The following is a 22,271-nucleotide window of genomic DNA, read 5'->3' as shown; positions in this document are numbered from 1 at the left end:
AGGCAGAAGTGAAGATGAAGGGGGTTTGACAGTAAATACCGCGACCCAAACCCCGACGGAGATTTGTCTTGAGTGCCCATTCTTATGCTCAGTCGTCGGATTATGAGAAAGGTAATGGTAGATCAAGTCGGATGAGACGGACACTTCTGACGAGGGCCAGAGCGTTAGTGAGCAGGCCCGTGATCCTTCAAATATCCCAGGAGTTGGCTTGAGTCGACGCCACCAACACGAAGCTGCTCTCCCTCGTTTCATCTTTTTCCCTCATCATGTCTAATTTTTGTTTCAAGACTCTCTGATCATGCAGATGGGACCCTCCCCTTTCTTCATATACCTCTTCATTGTGACCCTGAATCGCTCCACCACGAGGTCAAGACTTGTCGCCAAATCGGCTACGTCGGAAACATGTGGATGAAAGAAAACATGGCCTACCTAACCAAGCGAAGTATGTCAGGAATTTATTGACATGATGATCCTCCGGATCGTAATCCCTGTGTAATTCAGTGGAAGAACCCTTGCCTTGGTCAGGCAGCTTCGTTTCACCACTAGCGCTTATGTTGACGAACGTACGACGCTATTCGATCCTCATATAAAGATATTAGGACTGAAGCAATGTGAAGGCAGGTATTCGGATACTGGTATCGCCCTCACGATCTCGATATGCGCTTCTCAACTACTGTAGGCCTTCTTGTAGGCCAGGCGATATCTGCCGCCGCCACCGGCATCCTACTTCCCCTTTACGTCTATCCTTCCCAAGATGCTGGCGATGGCGCTGTCAACTGGAATCCTGTGTTTGAATTTATATCATCAAATGCCAACATCCCATGGTTGGCCGTTGTCGATCCGTTGAACGGTCCCGGCGCTTCTGGCAAGCCCGGCAACGACGACGTCAACTACATTGACGGCACATCCAAGCTCAACAGCTACTCCAACGTCAAGACCATTGGTTACGTTCGTACCAACTATGGTCAGGCGCCTCTCGATGAGCTCAAGGCCAACATCACTACCTGGAGCAACTGGGGAACATACGCTACTGCTGATGTTGGCGTGGACGGCATCTTCTTTGATGAGAGCAGCGCCAACTTTGACTACCTCAATGAGGCCATCACCTTTGCTCGTAATGCCTTCAGCAACAGTATTACGACGATTTGCAACTTTGGTAGCAGGGCAGAGGCCGAGTACTACAGTATCTGCGATGTCGTCATCGCCTTTGAAAGCTGCCTCAACTGCGCCGATGGCCCGCCATACGAGAGCCAGAAGACTTTGAGCAACAGCATTCCCGCTGGTTACGAGTCAAAGGCCGCCGTCATATTGAATAGGTTCACTGGGACGTCTGTGGATGGCAAAGAGGCCAACCGAGGACTGATCAATGAGTATGTGGAAACCATGAAGGAGAGTGGTCTTGGCTGGTACTACCTCACATCGGCTGATTACAATACTATTGATGTTGAACCGGCAACTGTGGGAGCCAATGTGGATGCACTGGTTGCTTGAAATGGAGCTCTGTGAAGAGTTGAATGTGCATGCTGTGTTTCCTGGAGGATTTGGTACACGATTGTCATAGATGTTTCTCGAGCTTCATTCCACCTTACTGGGCTCTTCGACCAGTCGTTTTCAATATATTCCTCGCCTTAATGAGAGACGTGTTAAGGGGGTTGCAAAGCTGGACTGGGATCGTCAATCCATGACTGGCCTGCTCGGCTTTGTGTTGAGCACAACGCGTAATGATTGATCGAAACCACCCACAATGAGAGTGATGCCTTTAGTTTTTCAACCCTCAAACTTTGCATCAGGCCATCTATTTCAACGCTGTCAAAATGGTCCATCTTCTAGACTTTCCTCTGGATATTTTACATATCATATGTTCAAATCTCTGCCGTCATTGCACCGGTGAGCCCGTTGAGCCTGATGAGCCTGGTGAGCCCAGGAACAGCACGAGTCATGTTTCAAAGGGGCCAAGGCTTTTGTCATGGACAAAGCCAGGTTCAGGATCGCGGCATTGTCTGCTATAACGCAGGCGTGTACGGCTCTACGACACATTGCTCAGCCGTGCCTGTATCATTATCCTTGCGTACGCGCGCCCGCAGTATACAAACCGCTACTCCGAACTCTCGTTGAGCGTCCAGACCTCGCCCAGTACATCAACGAGCTGTCCGCATTTGACATGACCTGTGACCAAATCGGAGCCATTTCACGAACCGTCCGTCTCCTAACACATATTGGACATGTCGGAGAGAGGATGGTCTTGCGTCACACTCAAGAATATGGCAGGTATCATGATCCCCCGAGCCGCGGAAAACGCGTCGACATCAAGTACGACGCCAATACATTGTTCACTACCCTTGTTTTCCCCTTTGGCACCAGCCTTCAAACTCTACATCTCGAATTAAATGAAGATTGCAAATTTCCTTCTTGTGAGCCCGGGTCACTCCCACGACTGAAGGAACTGGTTGTTAAGAACTGGGACGCAGAGGAGTCACTCGCAAGCAGGGTCATTGCGTCTATACTCATTGCGGCTCCAGCTCTGGAGCGTCTTGGGGGTCTTGACATTTTCCCTGCTGAGTGGGAGGGACCTCGACCACCGATACATGAAGGCGTCAAAGAGATATGGTTCGAACGCAGTATGTTAGGCCCCGAAGGGGTTACTGTACTTTTGGGTCTATTCCCCAGGCTAGAAGCATTCACTTACGAGTCAGACGATGACTATTCATCCGCATCTCTGTCGGAAATTAGTGAAGCTTTGCTGGTTTGCCAGGACCTGCCGTTTCTATCACTTGACTTTACCAACTGCCAAAACGGGGGCGAAGTTTGTCCGACAGACCAACCGGGCGGCGGTCTTGCAGAGCTGAAGAAACTGCAAAAATTCTGTGTTGAGGGGTTGTCCCTGTTCAGTGAGACAGAGTGACCGCGGACAGGTCTTCCTATCAAGATCTCCGACATGCTTCCGACTTCGATCACTGAGCTTGAAGTGACACGCCCAGGCAGCATCATTTTCGATGATATGCTTGAGCTCTCTGGGGTGGCAAGCCAAGGATTTACGTTGCTAAAGCATGTGTCAATTGATGGGATTGAGCAGGAGTGGGAAGTTTTTGACTGGCGTCAACAAGCTTGCATGGGGCTGGGGAGGATAAATAAGTTGTGCCAAGCGTTTGGACAGAGTGGGATTGAGCTCTCGACGGGTGATTTTGGAAGGTTTGTGGTTTTTTTCTGACCTGATATGGGCTACGCTGAGAGCCTAGGTGCAGCAATTTCTTGGACCTGTACATATCCAGGTGGAGATGTTGTAGTCGATGGGCCTCTGACACATCGTCAACGTTAAATGTGAACCTCACAGGTTTGTCAGCTGAGACTTCGAGGCAGATATGTCAGCAAAGTTTGTCAGCGTCACAGTTTGAGCCTGTTTGCATAGTACAAGAAGAGGTTTTGGGTGGGAATAACATCGTTATTGTATGTCCAATGTTCTGCTATAAATTGACTGCTTTCGCAATGTGTTAACCTTCATCAGCCGAGGCCACCACGAGGAACTCACCGCCATTGGCTACAAATTTCAACAACCATGGCATATACAACGCGCTTCTTTACTGCTGATGGCCAGCCAAAACTCGACGCTGGGCCTCCGTCTTCCAACGGCTCTCTCACGTTGGCTTACCGCACCTATGGTTCACCTAACAACCCCGCCATACTAATCCCGACCTGCTTTTCCGGCAAAATTGAGACGACATTGGCATTCTTATACGGAAGTGATGATTCTGTCCTGAAAGACTATTTTGTCATCGTTGTTGGTCTTCTTGGTGGTAGCGAATCCTCGTCACCGTCAAATGCCCCCGAGCCTACCAAGTTCCCGCAAACTTCTTATGAGGACAACATCCATCTTCAATACAAGTTGCTCAAAGCTTTGGGTATCGAGAAGTTGGCCGCCTACATTGGCTTCTCCATGGGCGGCACTCAGGCCTACTACTTTGCCATCCTCTATCCCGACTGTGTGCAGCGCGTTGTTGTCCTTGCCAGCTCAGCGAGAACCAGCTGGCACAATAAGTCTTTTCTCGAAGGGCCAATTGCTGCACTTGAGGCCAGCGTCGACTGGCATGATGGGCTTTACACCGAACCCGCAGTCCGCGGGACAAGAGCCTTTGCACGCGTGTACTCAACTTGGGCTCTAAGCTCGGCTTGGTTCCGCAAGGAACAATGGAAGCGACTTGGTTGTGAGACAGTCGAGGACTACCTTGTCAAGGTCTGGGACAACGCCATGGGAAAGTGGGATGCTCGCGATCTGATGCATTTGGTCAACACTTGGAGAGGAGGCGACATCTCCGACCACGGGCCGGTCAAGCGTCATCTTCCTTCCGCGCTAGCAAGCATCAAAGCCAAGGTTCTGTTAATGCCAAGCCGAACTGATTTGTACTTTCCTCCAGAAGACAGTGAGGAGGAAGTGAAGCACCTAAGATTTGGGGAACTGAAGGTTATTGAGAGTGTTTGGGGGCATCTGGCTGGTGGAGAATGGGCTCTTGAGGAGGACAACAACTTTGTTGCTAGCGAGATTGAGAGGTTCCTCTCCAGTTAGTCCCCATCCCGTGCTCTGACCAGGCAATATGGTGTTGGCGATGATGATAAATACCCAGAGGCGTCCAGGGTTTAGGCCAATAGAAGGGCCCAGAGAGAATCGGCACTTCCTCTCGAACGAGGCAGGCCGGCACAATAAACCAGCATTCGCAGTGAAAACCCTAATCACGTGGTACAATACAACTCCGTGACTATATTTCTTTCTCCAGTTGTTACACCGCTTGTTTGTGAAGTAACCAGATTAATGCGAAGTACCAAGTGTCGAAATGTCCTTGATGAATATAGTGGTCGCACTGCTTGCGAGGCTTCAGCCTTCCCTCAGTCTGTTGCCCCCCAGGAGCTTTACGAATTTTCAATCCACTTTCAAAGCTAACAGTCACAGTGGGCCTAGGAAGCAAAGCAGCAGCTATCGGAACAACATTCATTGATCTTATCCAGGCTTTTCCTACGACCCTTACATCCTTGTCTACGGCAAAGGCTGGAGTAAAGCAACTAGCAGATCGTTTTCTAGTGCTTAAAAGCTGGCGATTCTGGGCAACCATCTGCACTGCTGCCTCGCTTTTGTTTGCTGTTCTGGCATTTTGTACATCTTTCAAAGCAGGCCAATACGCTAAGTGGACAGCACACAAGGATTTTACTCTCCTATGCATGGAAGAGGTGAGCTATGCACGCTCTGCAGCCAAACCAAGGTCTCTCTAATGTGAGCTCCTAGGCAACGCATTATTTGAGTCCAGAATGTCCAGATGCGGCAAATCTTAGCCTGCCAGCTCCGCCTAGCTTCCACGGCACTCCAGTTCGTCGAGACTTGACTCCCTTTGGGGATACTCAAGACAGCAGCAGCTATGGCCGCATCGACTATATCATTTGCACTCTGGCAATAACAATCATGGCGAGCACAGTTCTGATGCAAGTTTTTAACACTTTATCTTATATAAGAGAACATTTTAATCGTGCAGATGTGATTCCGATTACTCCAGTATATCGCCGCCCAAGCGCGCTGGAATTCGAAAAGTACAGCTTGGGATCACTTTACCGAATCCCGTCAACCGTCGAAGAATCCGGCATTTGGATCATCTGGCTTGATAGGGCGCGCTCTAACTCGTCAAGAAACTCTCCTTGTCTGTTATTTTTTTGCCTCATCGGTTGTTGTGTCTAAATAGAGGTGACTTGGTCAGCCAAACCTTCGGGGGCACGTTTTCTGGATGACGCGTTATCAGATCGTTCCATCTGGGACAAGTTTGGTCGTGGTCTTGGCTTGATGGGTCGTGTTGTGATCGCCCCTCTCTGGTGTACGCCTGGAAGTGTTGAGCTGGTACGTAGTGTGCAAGCGTCCGCACTTCAACTAGATAGTGACAGCTTCATGCCATGGTAGATGGTGTTGCATTCTATCCAGGGAAGGTTTTGGGTAACTACATGACGTGAGGCACGGATAGGGACCGGGAGCCAAGGTCGTATGCCGAGGGTGTTCAACATGTTCTTGCAATGGCTATTTGGTGATTAGGCATCGTTGTATATCGGATGCCTCTCGTGAGAGCAGCAGCGAGCCAAAAAAGGAAAGGAAGAAAAATGATGAATTTACAAGAAAAATACCGCCTTATACGTCAAATATGAATACCATTTGCCTATTGTATCCAACCATGCTGCCTAAGCCATGCCTCACACATCGATGGCCACTTGGAAACGGGAAGATTCTGGGTGTCAAGCGCAAATCCGTGAGGAGCGTCAGCAAAGATATGAAGCTCCACAGATCCTCCACCGTTGGTGATTCCCTCAGCAAGCCGGTAGGCGTTAACAACAGGGACAACTGGGTCGTTGTTGGAGTAGACGATAAATGTCGGTGGAGCCGGAGACTTGATCTGCACGTCTGGCTGTACAATGTCGTAGAGAGATTGCTTCTCCACCGGCGGCAGAGGCGGCTTGTCGGCAATGATTGTGCGGCCAACTGCATTGGTAGAGATTGGTCCGTATCCGAGAATTGCAAAATCAGGTCGAGGAATCTCGGGGTCGGGGGGAGTCCATGCTTGTGGGTAATCGGCCAAGAGAGCGGCTCCAAGGTGGCCACCAGAAGAAAGGCCGCATATTCCCAGTCCTTGAGGAGCATGCCCACTCTCCTTAATCAACTTCAATGCGCGTCTCGCGTCATCCAAAGGTGCTGGGGCACCAGTATCGGCGTTTGGAAATCGGTGGACGAGAACGAAGGCGTAGAAGCCAAGACTGTTCAGCCACTTTGCCACCGCAATACCTTCACGCCCAACCATGAGCTGAACGTAGCCTCCTCCTCCAAGAATAAGAACTCCTCGTCCATTAGCCTTCTCGGGGCGGTATCCAAAGAGAAAAGGTTTCTCGACACTGGTGACGACTGCATTGTCGGTCTTGCCTCCTGGTGTTTCGAGTTCAAAGGCTCCTTCAAGGGAACCCTCTCCCCAGAGGGGCCAGTGCTGGTCAGATTCGAGCATCGTGCGTTTTTATCAAAGTGAATGAAGAAGGATTGTTTCAAGTAAAGAAGTGGCCAGAACAACAGACTTTATGCGGGGGTTATGACCTGTTGTGATGTGGATCTCGGTCAACACCAACCCGAGGCCCGAAATGCGCTTTGGGGGTTGAAGCTGGTCCATGTTTCTTTACTATTTCGAGAAAGGATTTACGCTAGGAAAGGCTATTTCTAGGGGTACTAGGTTGTAGTCTTGCAAGTTATGAAAACACGTCTCCCTACTGGTCCGTCACTCACATTCAAATCAAACGCCCGCAGCAAGCAGCAAAACATGTCAACAAGACAATAAACGAGCAAGTGAACATATAAAATTTCATTACAATATATTTATATCTGTCCTGAACTCCTTGAACTCCTATAGCCGCAGATCATCTGTGATCTGGTCTAATCTCCGGCGGCTTAGGCCGCTCATCATGCTTCAAAGACAAATGATCCGTGAAAATTCCAGCTCGCGCAAACCGTTTGTGACACCAAGGACATCGATAGAGTCCATCAGAAAAGCAAAATTCAGAGATCTTGGGGTTCTTCTCAGTAGTCCTGAGCCATCTCCTAACTCCCTGCAGAATATACTCGGAAACGCCATAGAGTGTCTCTCCGAATCGGGGCTCCGCTTCTTCTACGGCGGCGGGTCGGTGTGGAGCGAGAGGTCTCTGTGTAGGGACCGGTCTCCTTGGAGCGGCAGGTTTCTTTGCGATGGCAGTTCTCTGCGCTGTGGCAGGTTTCGGTGTGGCGGAGGCCCTATGCGTGGGCACTGTAGGGACAGGTCTTTGAGAAGGAACAGGTCTGTGTGTAGGGACTGGTTTCCGTGGGCCAGGTTTCTTTTTTATTGTTGTGGCAGGAGCCTGGGGGACGGCTGCAGGTGTGTGTTGTGGTGCTGGCGCATGCTGCGGTACTGGTGTATGTTGCGGTGCTGGTGAGTTGTACGCAGACGAAGGTGCGCTCTGAGATGGAAACGATTGTGTCTGGCTAATACTGGGGGCCGGAGAGCCCATCTGATCACTAATGGGTCGGAGAGTCTGAGAATAGCCCTGCATGCTAGGAAGTGATTGGATAGGTGGCAGTGTTGACTGCAGCGTCTCCAGGTCGAATACGGCTTTAGGAAAGATGAGGGTTGTTGACTTTGTCTTGAGTTGAAAAAGATCGGCTGACATGTGGTTGAGTAAGGCGCGTTTAACGCTGTGTTGATGAGATTGGATCTCTGATGCGGGTGGTGTTGGTACGGGGTCGACGTAGGTACTCGCAGGTGAATAAGTGTACTGGTTCTCCATGGCCACATCTTCGGTATGAAAGCTCCGAGACTCGCTAGGCCTGCTTGGTTGGTTCTCAATGGATACCTCTTGATGGGAAATGTTCGCGGGCTCGGGGCTGTTGAGAGGCTTGAAAGCGCTGGTAGACTCGGGTCTGTTGATGGGTTCGGGCTTGCTGACGACCTCTGGGCGGCTAATAAGCTCGAAGTTGTTGTTAGGCTCAGAGTTGCCGATCGGCTCAGGCTCGTTGGTGTGTTCGATAATGTTGATGGGCTCGGCATTGCTAATAGACTTGGGGTTGTTGGATGCCTCAGTGTCGTCGACAGGTTCAGATTTGCTGATGAGCTCAGAGCTACCGACGCGCTCGGGGTTGCTGATGGGTTCAGGTTCACTGATCTGCTCAGAAATTTCAATGGGTTCGGAGTCGGTGGGCCTAGAATCATCGATAGGATCAGTGCTGGCGACTGGCTCGGCGTTGTTGATAGATTCAGAATTGCTGATGAGCTCTGGCTTGTGGACGAGCTCAGGGCTGCCAATGGGCTTGGGATCAGCGTGCTCTGAGAAAGACTCAGTAGTGACTGAGGGCTTCGAATCAGATTCCACGGAAACCTCGCGACTGGGCTCCGTTGTTGGTGTTTCGACTGGGGGAGTGGCCTCCTTTTCTGGGATAACAGATACGACGACCGGTGCCTTCGGCGGCAAGTTGTTAGAAATCATCAATACGGGGCTTTCAATCTTTGTCGGTTTTGCTTGTGTCGATGATTGCATCTCGGAATCAGCTTCTGCTAGAAATTGTTAGCTGCTTGAAAATCAGAACCGGGTTTTCAACTTACTATCTGGAATTGCAAGAGGGCTCAGGTTCTTGCAGTCTCCAGTCGTACCCAGACGCTTCGCAACGAAATCTTTAGCCAATAAGAAATGAGGCTCGAGAGATGCAGAGGCATCAGAAAGGTCCAGTTCCTGCAAATCACCAGTGCCGACCCATCCCGCAGCATCCTTGCTTGGGAAGCCCGTCGCATCAAAGTAAACCACTGGGAATTGCCGTTGAGCAACAAGAGCACCACCATCTTCGTACTGCGCCTTCCATTCCAAGCATTTCGTCCCCGGGTCGTAGACATAGCACTTGGGTACGCTTTCTACCAGACCCAGTGATTCCAGTGTTGTTGACAAGCCGACCTTGTGGAGGTTATTCCGGGGCAAAATGAGAGCGGGAAGCCAAGTTTTTGTTGATTCTCGGTAGGCCAGATACACGATGCCTGGTGTCGGGCTTATTATCGGGTCATGGCTCGATTCCTCCATCGGTTCGTCCTTTGTGGGTGGTACCTCGTCTTCCACATCGCACGGTGTTGATGACGGTTTTCGCTTCTTGTGGCGCGGGGTGGTCTCTTCTGGCACCAGTTCTGGAGTCGATTCTTGTTGTGTTGATTCTTCTGGTGCTGGCTCCTGTGGTACTGACACTTCCGGCGCCGCTTCCGATATTGTTCCCGGTACTGCTTCCGGTACAGCCTCTGATGCCGGCTCTTCCGGTAGTGGCTGTTCTGGCACCGACTCTTCCGGTACCGCCTCTGGTGTTGGTTCCTTTGACACTGACTCTCTTGGTGCAAACTGTGCTGGTACAAACTCATCCACGTGTCGGGTTTCCTCTTGCTTAATGGCGGGTTTAAACTTCAAGGCGGCTGCATTGTTCTTCTGCGCAAGTTCCTCATTGCAGTTCAAAACCTTGGTGCCGAAATGCTCGATGACGGCTGGTCCGGTCGTGTCTTGCAGGCGACCGTGCTGTCGGCTCCTCAAATGCGCCGAGGCAGCTCGTAGAGGGTGAGTCTTGAAGTCAACGTCATGCTCCTCGCATCGGAGAATATACCAGGATCCGTGGCCTTTTGGGAACTGAGTAATGATGCGCTTGACTGATTCATTCTGAAAAACCTCGTCAAATGGTATTGATCGCAGTGTCAGCTGCTGCTCCTCTTCCTCCACGTCCAGCTCATCTTCATCCTCGATAATCGGCGCCCACTGATTTCTAATGTCAGGCAAATTCAATGAGATCCATCCTTTCATACTCACTTCAATCGGCGCGCAAATAATGGTATCCTCTATTCTCTCTGTTTGCGACTGTTCAGATTTCACCGACGGGCTTGGCGAAACTCGCGATCGCTTCAACTTTAGATTCTTGGGGGAAATCTTTGACGAGGCGGGAGACATTGGCGGAGATGAGAGGCGGAGCTTTTTGGACGGCCTCTCCGGAACGAGATTGCTGGAACGCGACGCGAATCTTCTTTTAGGGGGCATCTTGGCGGCGATAAACAGCGACGACGAACGGCGCCTTTCTGAGCAGGTTACTGCTTGAGATGATGCTTGAACAGAGTCCAGAAGCCAAAAATTAAAAAAGAAAAACATGACTCAACTCATTTGCGGTAGACACGGTCTCCTTATACCACTCAGCCCGAGGCCCGATAGACTGGTGCAAAGCGTGATTGGCCGACGGGCACACCACTATCTCACACATTGCCTCCTATGGCCAATCGCTTATAGCGCCCCAGCGGGGTTGGTACGCGTTTGCAGGTGGCCATCATCATGTGCCAATAACGCCGCCCGACAAGGGTGATTCCATACAAAACACGTGGCCCCTTTTGGCCGAAGGTGACACTGTCCGGTGCGTATTCATTAATAGACTGTTACTAAAAGCATGATTCACTGAAACATTACAAACTTCAACACCCGCGATGATCCCAATGCTCGCTGTTACGCTGCTGTTACTCTGCATAATCACTCCCCCCCATTGGTGCTCCTTGTTGCGACATGGGCTAAGCAAGGGGGGTCCGCTGAAACATGCCAGGATAAACGGTGGAGCTGAAAGCGTTATTTTTTTTTTACGCCTTTTTTTTTCACCCTCGTAATCACACCAGGCGTGTCCATCTCATAGGAGAGCTGTTCCGGGAGTGCCACACTCACAAGGTATGCCAAGACTGCCGGCGCACGGCGTCCACGAATCAAGTTATACCAAGAATCAAGGTGCTCCGGCCAAGATGTGTGGTGCTGTCACCAGATGAGTCCGAGCTTAATACGTAGCGGTAGCGAAATCGAATGGTTCAGGGGTCCAGATGACCCTTGTGAGTGAAGCATGGGTTTCACACGTAAGCTCACAGGCTCAGTAATCGGGCTTTTGGATTGTCTGTCTCACTTGGAATTGCGAAGATCTTGGCCCAGAGGGGGCAGCAGAAGTGTCAGGTTAGCGCCGATCGGACAGATCTTGAGGGATCGACAGAGTTTTCTTTTACGGCTCCATGGTTGAGGGCCTCACTGGAACTTGCATACAGTACATGACGCGATGGTGTGTGTTTTACCGATTCAAGGCACATCATCACAACGGATCACAAATACTTTTGTCAGACACGCATGCTTAAATCAGCACCAAATCTGCAGGCCAAAGCATCCATGACAATTCAGTGAATGTCCATGCATACAAAAGCGGCCGCCCAAAAGCATTGCCCTATTAATTGGTCGCGCTGGATAAGACCTAAAAAGGATTCACAAACCTGCTCGTTCGCTTGCGAGCGAACCAATCCTACCTCGAAACAGGTGGCGTTGGGGTCGTATCCTACCCTATGAGGGCATTCGCGAGGATGGTTGGCTACCCTTTAATTTCAGCCAGTCAACAAAAGGCGCCACCAACGGGAATGAATGCGAGCTGCCTAAAGAGAAGAGAATAGCTTAGAGGAGCTGCCAAGGTGAGTCTTGTCTCACAGGCTGCGCGCGACCGGTAGAAGTAACTGATTGCAAACCGTGGTTTTTTTGCTAACCTGGACACTCTAATTCGGAACAGCGGACCGCGAGGCGCAGCATTACAGAACACGGTCTAGCTCGGTTATTGAGAGTTCACTCTAACAAGGCCATAGAGTTTAATCAAAGCTAGCTTAATATTTCAATTTATTAATCTTATCAAGTTACCTCGGGAGTTGACAAACCCAGCTGAATATTGAGGCCGGGAGAAACACCTGAATGAGTTCTGTGTGTTTTCAAGTGACAGGGCAATTCACTGCTCAGCCGGAGACAACCGTTAGCATTTCGCAAAGGACACATGTTCCAATACCACAACAGCTTGAAATACAATGCTGTGATCCTCTTCGAATTAGATACTCTTCGTCTTGTTCATGTTTATTAGCCTTTGATTACTCAGACTCTTCCCGATCTTACCCTCTGATTATCCTTACCCTTGCCGCGCCCCGTGAGGGAGTCTGTCCCTAAATACCCAGCCCGAGAAGCACATCCTTACCCTCCCATCAGTCTCCACGTTCGATCTCTAATTCTTGATGAAATCTCCCAAGAAAATAATATCTTTGGGCGCCCAGCTACCAATATTCCAATCAATATCGATGGAATGCTACCCCAGGAAAAGAAGATTAGCTGTTCGCATAAATTCCATATCATAAGATGATATAGCGACATGGGCGCTTTACTCCACAGCCCCTTATTTCCTTCTCACAAGTCTCAAACGGGATTGAATTCGCCTCGCCATGATCGAAACGAGAAATGTCTCGACCGTCTGGTTTGAAATTCAGGTTGGAAACCTCGTCGATGAGCATCATTTGGACATTCAGCTTCCGTGGCTGGGAAAAATCCATTTGACCATAGACATGTAATTGTCCTGCGATCTTTCCGCTTCCTCCGGAGACACATCTGTCCTAGCACTCATATATATTAGCTCTTTCAAACGCATTGTCACCATGGATAGCGAGTGAGAAAGGAAATCGGCTAGCGAACTCAGGGCTTCGTCGACGTGGAATCTGTTGCTCGAGGCCACTCGTGGCTGTGCTCGGGATTGTTGAAGGTCCCGAGATCTCTCCATTCCATATTGTTGCATCTAATCCTTCAAAGCCTCATCCTCCACGACCCAACTGGACACAGGCAATCCATTCTTTTGGATGACGGTGTTAGACAAGACCGAGGAGAGCATGACCGTGACGGAGAAGCCCTTGGGCACTAGCGCCATGTTTTTGTTCCCACTGACTTGTCCACAGTTCATGGAGTTTTGTTGACTTTGTTTCTTTGGAGTCCTGAAGATTGCTTCCAACTGAGAAAAGGATGGAGAGCACTGATGCGACATTGTTCCTGCCTGCTGAAGAGTAGGTGGCAAATTAGGACTTTTCTAGCTTAAGCTCGAGAGCTCGGCTGTCGGCTTGATTGTTGACGCTTGCAAACGCGTACCTAGCGGGAGGAGCGGGGCACCCCTCAGCAAGACGGATCAGCAACATTCATGGAACACAAAACCAGTGACAGCCAATCTTTCTGTATCTTCGGACCGGGAGCTCTAGAGAAACGCCTTAACAATCAGGTTTTTGTTCAGCTTAAAAAACCAATAGAGGGTACTGTGTCTCCCTCCTTCTGGATCCGGGGTTTACGGGGTTAGTTGTAAGCATGGGTGCGGGATTGCCCCCCGTGGCTTGTTATGAGGGACGGTGCTCTTTGCAAAAGTCGGGGATAATGGCTTCACGCTTATCATTTGAGATGATCATTTCATTGGTCATGGCTTCCACCACCCATTTCTCTTTTCGGTGTCGACGTTATCTGTATTGACAATTTCAAACTCCAGAAGGAGACAATGGCATATTGACCCAAAGACAAGTTTGGCTTGCTTAGAAAATCCCCCCTGCTTCATTAGAAGCCCAAGTTACAGGACAGACGTGTATCACAGCACTTCCTAACTAGATAGCTAGCTATCGCCAACAGCGCTAAATTTATGCGGGGAGTTCCGGGCAGAGAGAGGAGCAGAGTAGATCAAGTCGGCGACCATGCACATGTTGTCCAAGCCCGTGGCTGGCTGAGGTCTCGACCGACGCCAAGAGAAGCGGCCTAGCCGGGCCTGGTGCGCCCACAGGTGGCGATCAGCTGCGCCGTTGTCTACCGAGGCTGGAGGACTGCATGCCCCATCGCGCTATCGACGCACCATCCTGGGGCTATTGGGCAGGTGTGACAGGGTAGTTTTTGCATGGTGTGCTGTTGATACAACCTGATGTGATGTTCATCCGTGCTGACGCGCACACAAGTAGACACTAATGTGTTTCCGATTGACTGTCGAGGTGTCTGGAGAAGCTTGGAAACTTTACGAGCGAAAAGAGAGTAGTCATAGTGAAGATACATCACTACGGGACACGATGATTAAATCATCGCTCAGCAAGTATTTGCAGAAATGAGCTAATGAGGGGATATTTCACAAGTATTAAGCCAAGAGACTCCCTGCTGTCAATGCGGTAATTACGTTCATAACTGCTGTCATTATCGATATGCACAATAGATCTTTTGGCCCACGAGAAGCGAAGTTACTGTCTTTTCCACTTCCATTCGTAGCAGTAGCCTGGTCGCTCCTATAACAGATCGTGCTAAGATGAGTAAATGCTGAATGGTCCTGGAAGTGGTGTCCCCAAAACCCAACCAGGTTCGCCAGTCTTAGCATTCCACTCCTTCTCTTCCTCTGTTAGAATGCCGCGCACGCCAGCAAAGTCCACAACCTTGTTCCCATTCTCCCGCCTGACCAGGGTAAGCTTGACCTCTACTTATTGCTTCTCTTTGCCTATCCATTGGCCCGATGCCTTAAAGAAGCCACGCCGCATCGTTGTGTGGTTGAGGTATCTTGTGATGTCCCCGGCTGGGTGACGTCTCGGGCCTAGATGGAATTTGACTGATTCTACTTGGTGTCTATCCCTGAGAGATCCGAGGTCGTTGAAGTATTCGACCCTTTCCTTGTCGATTTCCTCGACGCTAATGAAGATGCAGTGGTTGCTAGCCTTTCTTTCGTAGACATTTGCTGTGGTGATTGCATCCTCAGGGAGAGGACGACCCATGAACATCTCGTACTTCGAACTAACACGGCTACCAGTTGGAATTGAAGGCTAGGTGGTTGTTGCTGTTGGCTGCTCATGGGCCTCGGGATCATTGCGACCTCAAATACCTCCAAGTGCTAGAGAGCCTCCTCTATAGGGAGTTGTAGATCTCCAGAAACCGAACTACTCACTGTGGCTGCTGCTCAAAGTTGATTGTAGACTGGTGACTCTCACCTGGGATTTTAGTGCCTCTGCAGATTTGAGAACTAGCTGGTAGATAGATTGGAAGTTGCCGCTGGTGATGTGAAAACTCTTGGAAGCATATCCCTCACATTTGCCATGGACAAGCTCTGATCCGTTGGTGTAGTAGACCTCGAGACCACAGACAGATCGCTCTTGACCCAAATGGCTACCTCGTTCGGTACCTACTTCATGTCAATATGGGTATCACATTTGACCATCTCTTGGCTCAGTTATCCCATCAAGGGCCGGGCTTCAACTATAGCAAAGAACACAATATTTGTCAATGCGGTCGGCCCGCTTGGGAGAATGGTGCCCTTTCCGGGGCCATCAAATCCACTCCATGTATCTCCCACTCGTTGGACGTGATCTTGTGACGGCCGAGGGAGCTTGTCAGGGCTGGGAATAGCGCCCGTGAGTGTGAGCTATCCATGCAGTTTTACAGCCACTACTCCAACTTGGGATCTTCATCTGTCTTGCTGAGAATGACAAGATTCTTGAGGTTGAGATTGGACTCGGCATCGTCCGTCCAAGCGGCCTGCAAAGTGACGACTAAGAGCACTTAGCTGCAGGCTTCTCTTGGAGGGTGGCGGAAAAGGATCGTACAGGAAGGGGCTAAGTAAAGCTTCGAGAGCTCACAGATTTTTCTTCTCGCTGATAATTCTTTGCGAGGCTGGGAAAGGTGGTGATGTCAACCTGGGTCATGGTAGTCTTGGAGAGAATGCACGGATCATTGGCACACATTGAGCCATAAGATCTGGAAAGGTGCAAGTTGCCACTGTGAGGTTATTTAGATCCCAGATGGCGTCATTGCCCTTTATCCGCCCGCCACCGCTCCAATTGATAGTGACGGTCTTCTTGGTCGGGTTTCTGATCTCATCTTTACCGGCGTTAGCTTTATCCTTGAATTCTCCAAAGAGAGCGGGTGTGCCTAGGGTGGCCTCGAACTCTGCTTTCACGGCAGACGTCTTGTTCTTATCCGAGACCTTGACTGAGATCAAGGCGTTGAGTTCTTCTCCGTCTTCACTTCCGGACATGAGGGTGTTTTTAACTTATCAGTACCCGGCTCCTAGCGAGTATGACAATGCATTCACACCATAGGCTTCATTGAAATGGGAGCCAACAGGTAAAACTGCTTGGCATTCGGTGTAATCCCCATTAACAATGGTCTGGCCTACTACCTTGCGAACTTAGTCACTCTTCTAAAAGAAGTTATCATTACCTACAATAATAAAAAACGTAGATATTGACATATCCCGGTATTAGAACCAGATGCCGAAACACGCCATGATCTAAATGATTTATCACCTGACGTGAGCGAAGAAGTTGATGTCGACTCCCTTGAACTTGTCGCTATTAATAAACTGGCCATTTACTCTTCCACCTATCGTTGGAGTCTTGATTGACAATGAGAGAGAGATGCTCTGGGCATCCCCAGCAGACAGATAGAAACCCATTCTTAGCACCGTGCATCACCTGCACCTCTTTCCGAGAACCACGCAGTCGCTCGCCAGCACATTCCTCAGTCGTAGATGGAATCGTATGTGGCGTTTACGCCAAGTTCAGCTCGCGTCCCGCAGTTTCAGCTGAGGTTAATGGGAAAGCACCATGAGTCATTGATTCAGTGATCTTCCCAGGTTCGTATCATGTAAATGCCTCTCAGGGAGTAACATCACAGCCCTTCTTGGCTCTCGTAGCCGGGTTTGATGCATAGCGGATCGATACCAAGACATGCACTGGGTATCCTCAAAAGGCTGTTGGCGATCACTTTTATTTTCGCTGGCGACGACCTGAGATAAAATAACCAATAGTTTATTGGCAAACTATCGACACCACCAAATCATCGCCAGTGACGATCTCCATCGGGCTCCAGACTTTTCAGCTAAGCCTGGCTATTCTTACTAAATGTTAGTCAGATCTCCTCTAACAGGAGTTTTCCTTAGATGCTACCATAAGTCTGAGTGTGTGAGGGCGCAGGCTCTCCCAGCATTACCTTCCAAAGCTTGGTCTTCTGACCACAGCTAGAACCGCCTCACGACTTCGCGTTTCGTCCACCTACCCATAGATCCGCCGTACTTTTCTTCCTTGAACGAAAAGAACATTGTAAGAATCATACGAGACAAACAATCAATCCCCCAGCGCCTTACGCATGGCCGAGCCGTTGGACTTCTATTCCGAGGACTCCTTCATCCTGCCCAGCCCCCAACATGAAATCAGAAAGTGCGAATGAGGCCGGAACGCTAACGTCAAGGAGTAATAGCATCAGCGGCGAGATTTAATACACAAAGAATCTGAAAAGGCTAAAGGGGCTTCTTGAAACCATGAGAGAGTAACAGCTTAGGAAGGTCAAGTTTGCCAATGAAACTCGAAGGAGGAAGGACGCAGTCGTGGATCAGTTCGTACAAAATCTCAGGAAAGACAACCAGCAGCGTGAGGACTTTCAGATTCCACAGAAAGGTTGATGGGTGACATTTCCTCTGTGTGGTCCAGACGACGCGGAGGGCGACTGGGTCAAAGGTGAGACTTCCCCCATCAGCTGGACGGGCTACAACATAGCGCATACGGCAACCTAGCACAAGCTTACCTATTAGTTCGGCACTTAAGAATACAATACCGGTCTCGCCACAGCCCCTATAGATCCTTCTTTGTTGTCCCAGACTAAGGAAACGCTTCGGAAAGTTAAGCCTCTTGGGGATGACTCGAGTTACAACCCTGAGACGCTGGCTGCAAAAGAGCCTGAGAAGGGTTCAGAAGCTCCCACAACCACTTCATTCACAAAGAGCCCTGCACACGATGAAAGCACTGCACCCGCTGATGCTGCTACGACCGCACTCACCCAGGCGAAGGCTTCATACACTCACAAGTGGGAGCCTGTGGTGCTTCGGTAAGCATTCGCACTTACCCATCCTTCAACGTAATCCTTCTGACAGCGGCTTTAGGCGGGACTACTCTCTTTAAAGTTGATCTCAGGATCAAACCGCGCCGACCACAGTGCCATAATACCTCTTCAAGCCCCAGGACCAAAGGTGACAGGGAAAGAGAATAACGAGGGCGTAAGCATGTACTCCAATGGCCAAAAGGAAACAAGGACTTTGGTATTGAAGACTGTGCGCAAGAGTGTCAGATTTTAGCGTTTCTGATATTATCCACAAATGACAAGACTTGACCATATCAAACCGAAATGACACACCCGTAGTACTGTCAGATCAGCACAGGTCCGAGTAGACCGAGGCTGACTTGCTTGTCAGCAATTCATGCCTAAATCTGCCTTGAAAATGGTCATAATCGGCTCATATACCCGTCTGTTAACCATCCTCCTTGCAAGACTTCGCATTAGTTCGACCCAATGGAGGCGATACCGGTTCATCTAACAGACCAGCCAAACCCTATCGACAGGCTTCGCTCTCGCACATTTTTTATTTTGCCAAACAAGCTTGACAATGAAGTTCTGAGAAATGCGCTTGATAGACTCCTCAGGAATCATTGGCGGAAGCTTGGGGCGCGACTCGTCTTGTCACCCTCCACCAAGCTTCTAGAGTATCGTGTTCCGTCCTCGTTTGATGAGAACTACGTCCTCTTCAACTGGTCTTCAACAACCAATGCTGAATCTATCCAGAGGGTTGAGGAGCTGTCCCCTTTTCTGTCACCTAGCCAGAATGTTTCTTTCTTGCCATCCATGAATGTCATCGACAAGCTCTTTCGGCCAGCAGACTGGCCCTTCGAGCGAAAGGACGAGCCGCCCAATGCACCCCTCCTATACGTTCATTTAACCATCTTCAGCGATGCATCAGTTGTGGCCATGAGCTGTCCGCATGTATTGGCTGATCAATTCGGAGTGGCCAATATTGTCAAGGCCTGGCTTACAGTCGCTCGCGGAGAATCGCCGCCTGACATGCTGGGCTATCGCGACGACGTGCTCCCACCAGGACACCCAATTATTGATTTCATTGATAAAGAGTCCAGAAAGGGCATGATGCGAGTCAGAGGGAAAAGAGACCACACTGCAGTGATGGCTGGCATTGTCCTTGACCTTGTGAAAGCCAGGGAGGAGGAATCTCATATCGCCTTTGTTCCCCTCCAACTGGTAGAGAGATTACGAGAACGAGTATCAAGAATTCTAGCAGAGAAGGATAAGTCTCCGCCAGTTATTAGCAATGGGGATATCCTTACTGCCATCTTTACCAAGGTAAGTGTTCTCGGTCTCAGAGCCATGTTACGCTTTTCTCAGTGGTATCCAGATGACTCGACACGATAGATCAGAGTATTCTCTGAACCTTTCTCAGACTGTCAATCGTAAGTATCGTGCACTACCTCCGGAGTTCCTTCATCAATGAACTCGTAGTACGACGTCGTGTCCCGGGATTATGGGACGACGATGGCGACCGATTCATCCACAATGCCCTGCATTACGCCACAGCAAATTTCAAGATCAGCGCAACTACCCCGTTGCACGAAATCGCTCTTCATAATCGCAAAGCTATCAATAAGGCCTTGGAGCGGTCTGAGATCGAAGTCGGGTTGGCGGCGCTGCGAGATGTGTCCAAGCGGAGGCAGTTCATGCTCATTTGCGAACCATTCGAAAAGCTGTACAGCGTTTCAAACTGGTGCGGAGCGTGGAAAGGCATCGACTTTTCCGCAGCAGAGACAGAGCCGCAAGCGAAAAGGGAGCATGCCTGGGATATGCTTGTACTTGGCCAAAGTAGGCCCGCCAAATCGCCTACACGATGTAAGTTGGCCCCATTTCTCCGAAATACCGAAGCTGATCGGCAATAGACCGGCTGAGCATCATGTGCAAGACCAAAGAGGGGTTCTGGTGTGACTTTGCGGCTCCGGTTAAGATAATTGCAAGGATAAAGGAGCATTTGGCGAAGGACCCGTTGTTAGAGAGGCTCTGAGGAAGCCCAGTGAAGGGATCCCTGGTCAGGAACGATAAGACAGCCCGGTGCCGGCACCATTCGGGAAACGGGTTTTGGTCGGCAGTTGAGAAGGGAGGCTGAGTGCACCCCTAAACTACATCATGTGATAGGCTTTTCCTTGTCAGGCGAACCATGAGTGATCGAAGGTTCCGAATCTTCTCCTGGCTTTGGTCATCGAACTCATCTGTCCATGTTGTTATGAACCTCCAACCTCTGCTCCGAGAACATATGTGGTCCCTGTAGAAAATGACGAGACTGACGATAATCACTCAACTATTGGTTGTCGAGGAGATATCTCAGGGCTATATGCTAGAGTACATAGCGATGCTACACTTCCTGGAGTCTTACCACAATCTACCTACGCCTATTTACTACCAAAGGTTACGGTCTCTGTATAGTACGTAGCTTGGCATATAAAACAGCCTATCTGAAGAAACGGCCAGAAGACTAGTTACCGCAGCAGAGACAAACCTACGCGGGCTTCCTCTGCCGAAGAACAACAGCCACGTGATTGCGGAAGCGTTGCGCTTCCGTTATTGAACAACATCCCCGCTTAGCGATAGGTCATATTCTACGTGTTGACAAAGATGAGTAAAAGTGACAACTATGTTCTTGATCACACCACTTGGGAATCGGGTCCGCAACTGCTTCCGCCGGAACACCTGCTGAGCCGCACACGGCACGGCCTTGAGGCTCCGCGCAGTGGCCTGATCAGTCGGAATTGGAAGCTGATCTGGTGGCATATGTGAACGGAACCGAATAGAAACTCTATCCTCACGGAGCCGCAGGTGGTTCTGAGAGGATTCCGCATGTTCTTTTCCGCCGGTATAGCGACCCCGATTATTGCGGCAGTGAAGTCGAGGTTGTCCGTGGTTGGGAAATAGGACATTCCGGTGAGCGCGTCCGCCGCGGACGCGCAATGATGCATTGCAGTGCGTTTCCGCTGTGGAATCATGCTTCTACGGATGGTATCAAGGACCGAAGCCTTTCAATTACGATGCGCGGTGATGGAACTGGATGGATGTAGTGAAGTGTGAACTGGTGATCATATCGTGCTGGACAAGCGTGAATCGTCGCCTGACATCCCGTCTCCGTACCTGGCAATCTATCTTCACGCTCTCCATCTTAAAACAGTTACCCAAGTTTATTTCGGAAAAGGCCTTTGTGGCCAGCAGCGTTCAAAGCAGATCAGCCCATTCAGGACTGAAGAGCATGGACCCGATTCTTTGGATGTATGCTGGCCCTTGCTGGCCGATGGAAGAGCGGTCAACTCGAACGTGGCTCCGCTCTCAAACAGGAAGGTCTTCCGAAAGTTCATGTTAATGCGGACGCGGCGGATCACGATCGGGAACCCAGAGCGACTTGAACGTACTTCACTATCATTCCTCAGTTCTTCAACCTATCTGGGACTTGGATCGCTTCCGCAACTCGGTCAACAAGCAAGTGGCAAAACGAATAGAGTTTGTTCCTTGTCGCAACCTTATCCCGACGGGGCCGCATCGGCCGCGATGCCGAACCAGGTCCGCCCCGGGTCCGCGTCGGCATTCAAGACGGAGCAGTCCCACGCCGGATCCGCATCGGATTGCATCATCGGATCCGCAAGTGAATCATGAACGGAAGCCAAAGTTTGTCAACTCCAATGTAGAGAAAGTATTCCGTATCTCGAATTCTATCTGATGCGCAAATGCCATACACTGCATTTAGCTCCGGAGCCGCATTTTGGAATTCATGTTGCGGAACCAACGGTTCGAGTTGACGGTTCCGCTCTCAGACCAAATGGCATGATTGGTTCAGCCCCGAAATCTGCTGAGAGAAGGTGAGAGGAGGATCATTCTCAATTGCGAGTGGTTCTTGGATATTTCTACTTCACCTGGCCTATGAAACCAGGAGTAGGGACGTCTTGGCCATAGCCAAACCGTCTATATGTGAACAAATTCCACCATCACACCAATAGCTAGTGGTCAAGTGCTCCTCCGCGGGCAGGACTAGACAATTGCTTTTAACA

At 50.1% G+C, this 22,271-nt stretch overlaps 5 protein-coding genes across 5 annotated transcripts; 3 read left to right on the top strand and 2 right to left on the bottom strand.

Annotated features, from left to right (window-relative positions):
* Positions 1–657: 657 nt before the first annotated feature.
* NCS54_01309900 (Hypothetical protein) lies at positions 658–1,491 on the top strand (the record flags this gene model as incomplete). The annotated part of the gene is made up of 1 exon (XM_053158311.1): positions 658–1,491. The coding sequence occupies one exon, from the start codon at positions 658–660 to the stop codon at positions 1,489–1,491; it is 834 nt and encodes a 277-aa protein (XP_053014286.1).
* Positions 1,492–3,553: 2,062 nt separating this feature from the next.
* On the top strand, positions 3,554–4,558 carry NCS54_01309800 (AB hydrolase-1 domain-containing protein; the record flags this gene model as incomplete). The annotated part of the gene is made up of 1 exon (XM_053158310.1): positions 3,554–4,558. The coding sequence occupies one exon, from the start codon at positions 3,554–3,556 to the stop codon at positions 4,556–4,558; it is 1,005 nt and encodes a 334-aa protein (XP_053014285.1).
* A 1,621-nt stretch (positions 4,559–6,179) lies between these two features.
* Positions 6,180–7,013, bottom strand: NCS54_01309700 (Peptidase-S9 domain-containing protein; the record flags this gene model as incomplete). The annotated part of the gene is made up of 1 exon (XM_053158309.1): positions 6,180–7,013. The coding sequence occupies one exon, from the start codon at positions 7,011–7,013 to the stop codon at positions 6,180–6,182; it is 834 nt and encodes a 277-aa protein (XP_053014284.1).
* Positions 7,014–7,416: 403 nt separating this feature from the next.
* NCS54_01309600 (C2H2-type domain-containing protein) lies at positions 7,417–10,656 on the bottom strand (the record flags this gene model as incomplete). Its single annotated transcript, XM_053158308.1, has 3 exons — positions 10,357–10,656; positions 9,129–10,305; positions 7,417–9,080 (listed from the first exon to the last, which is right to left on the bottom strand). Exons 1-3 carry the CDS (start codon positions 10,579–10,581, stop codon positions 7,417–7,419), a joined length of 3,066 nt encoding a protein of 1,021 aa, XP_053014283.1. The 5' UTR covers positions 10,582–10,656.
* An 8,040-nt stretch (positions 10,657–18,696) lies between these two features.
* NCS54_01309500 (Hypothetical protein) lies at positions 18,697–20,245 on the top strand (the record flags this gene model as incomplete). The annotated part of the gene is made up of 4 exons (XM_053158307.1): positions 18,697–19,536; positions 19,589–19,643; positions 19,693–20,076; positions 20,124–20,245. 4 exons carry the CDS (start codon positions 18,697–18,699, stop codon positions 20,243–20,245), a joined length of 1,401 nt encoding a protein of 466 aa, XP_053014282.1.
* Positions 20,246–22,271: the final 2,026 nt, after the last annotated feature.

The sequence above is a fragment of the Fusarium falciforme genome, chromosome 11, assembly GCF_026873545.1.
Source record: "Fusarium falciforme chromosome 11, complete sequence".
Classification (NCBI taxonomy): Eukaryota; Fungi; Ascomycota; class Sordariomycetes; order Hypocreales; family Nectriaceae; genus Fusarium; species Fusarium falciforme.
The sequence above is the reverse complement of the archived record's forward strand: the minus strand, read 5'-3'. Positions and strand labels throughout refer to the sequence as shown.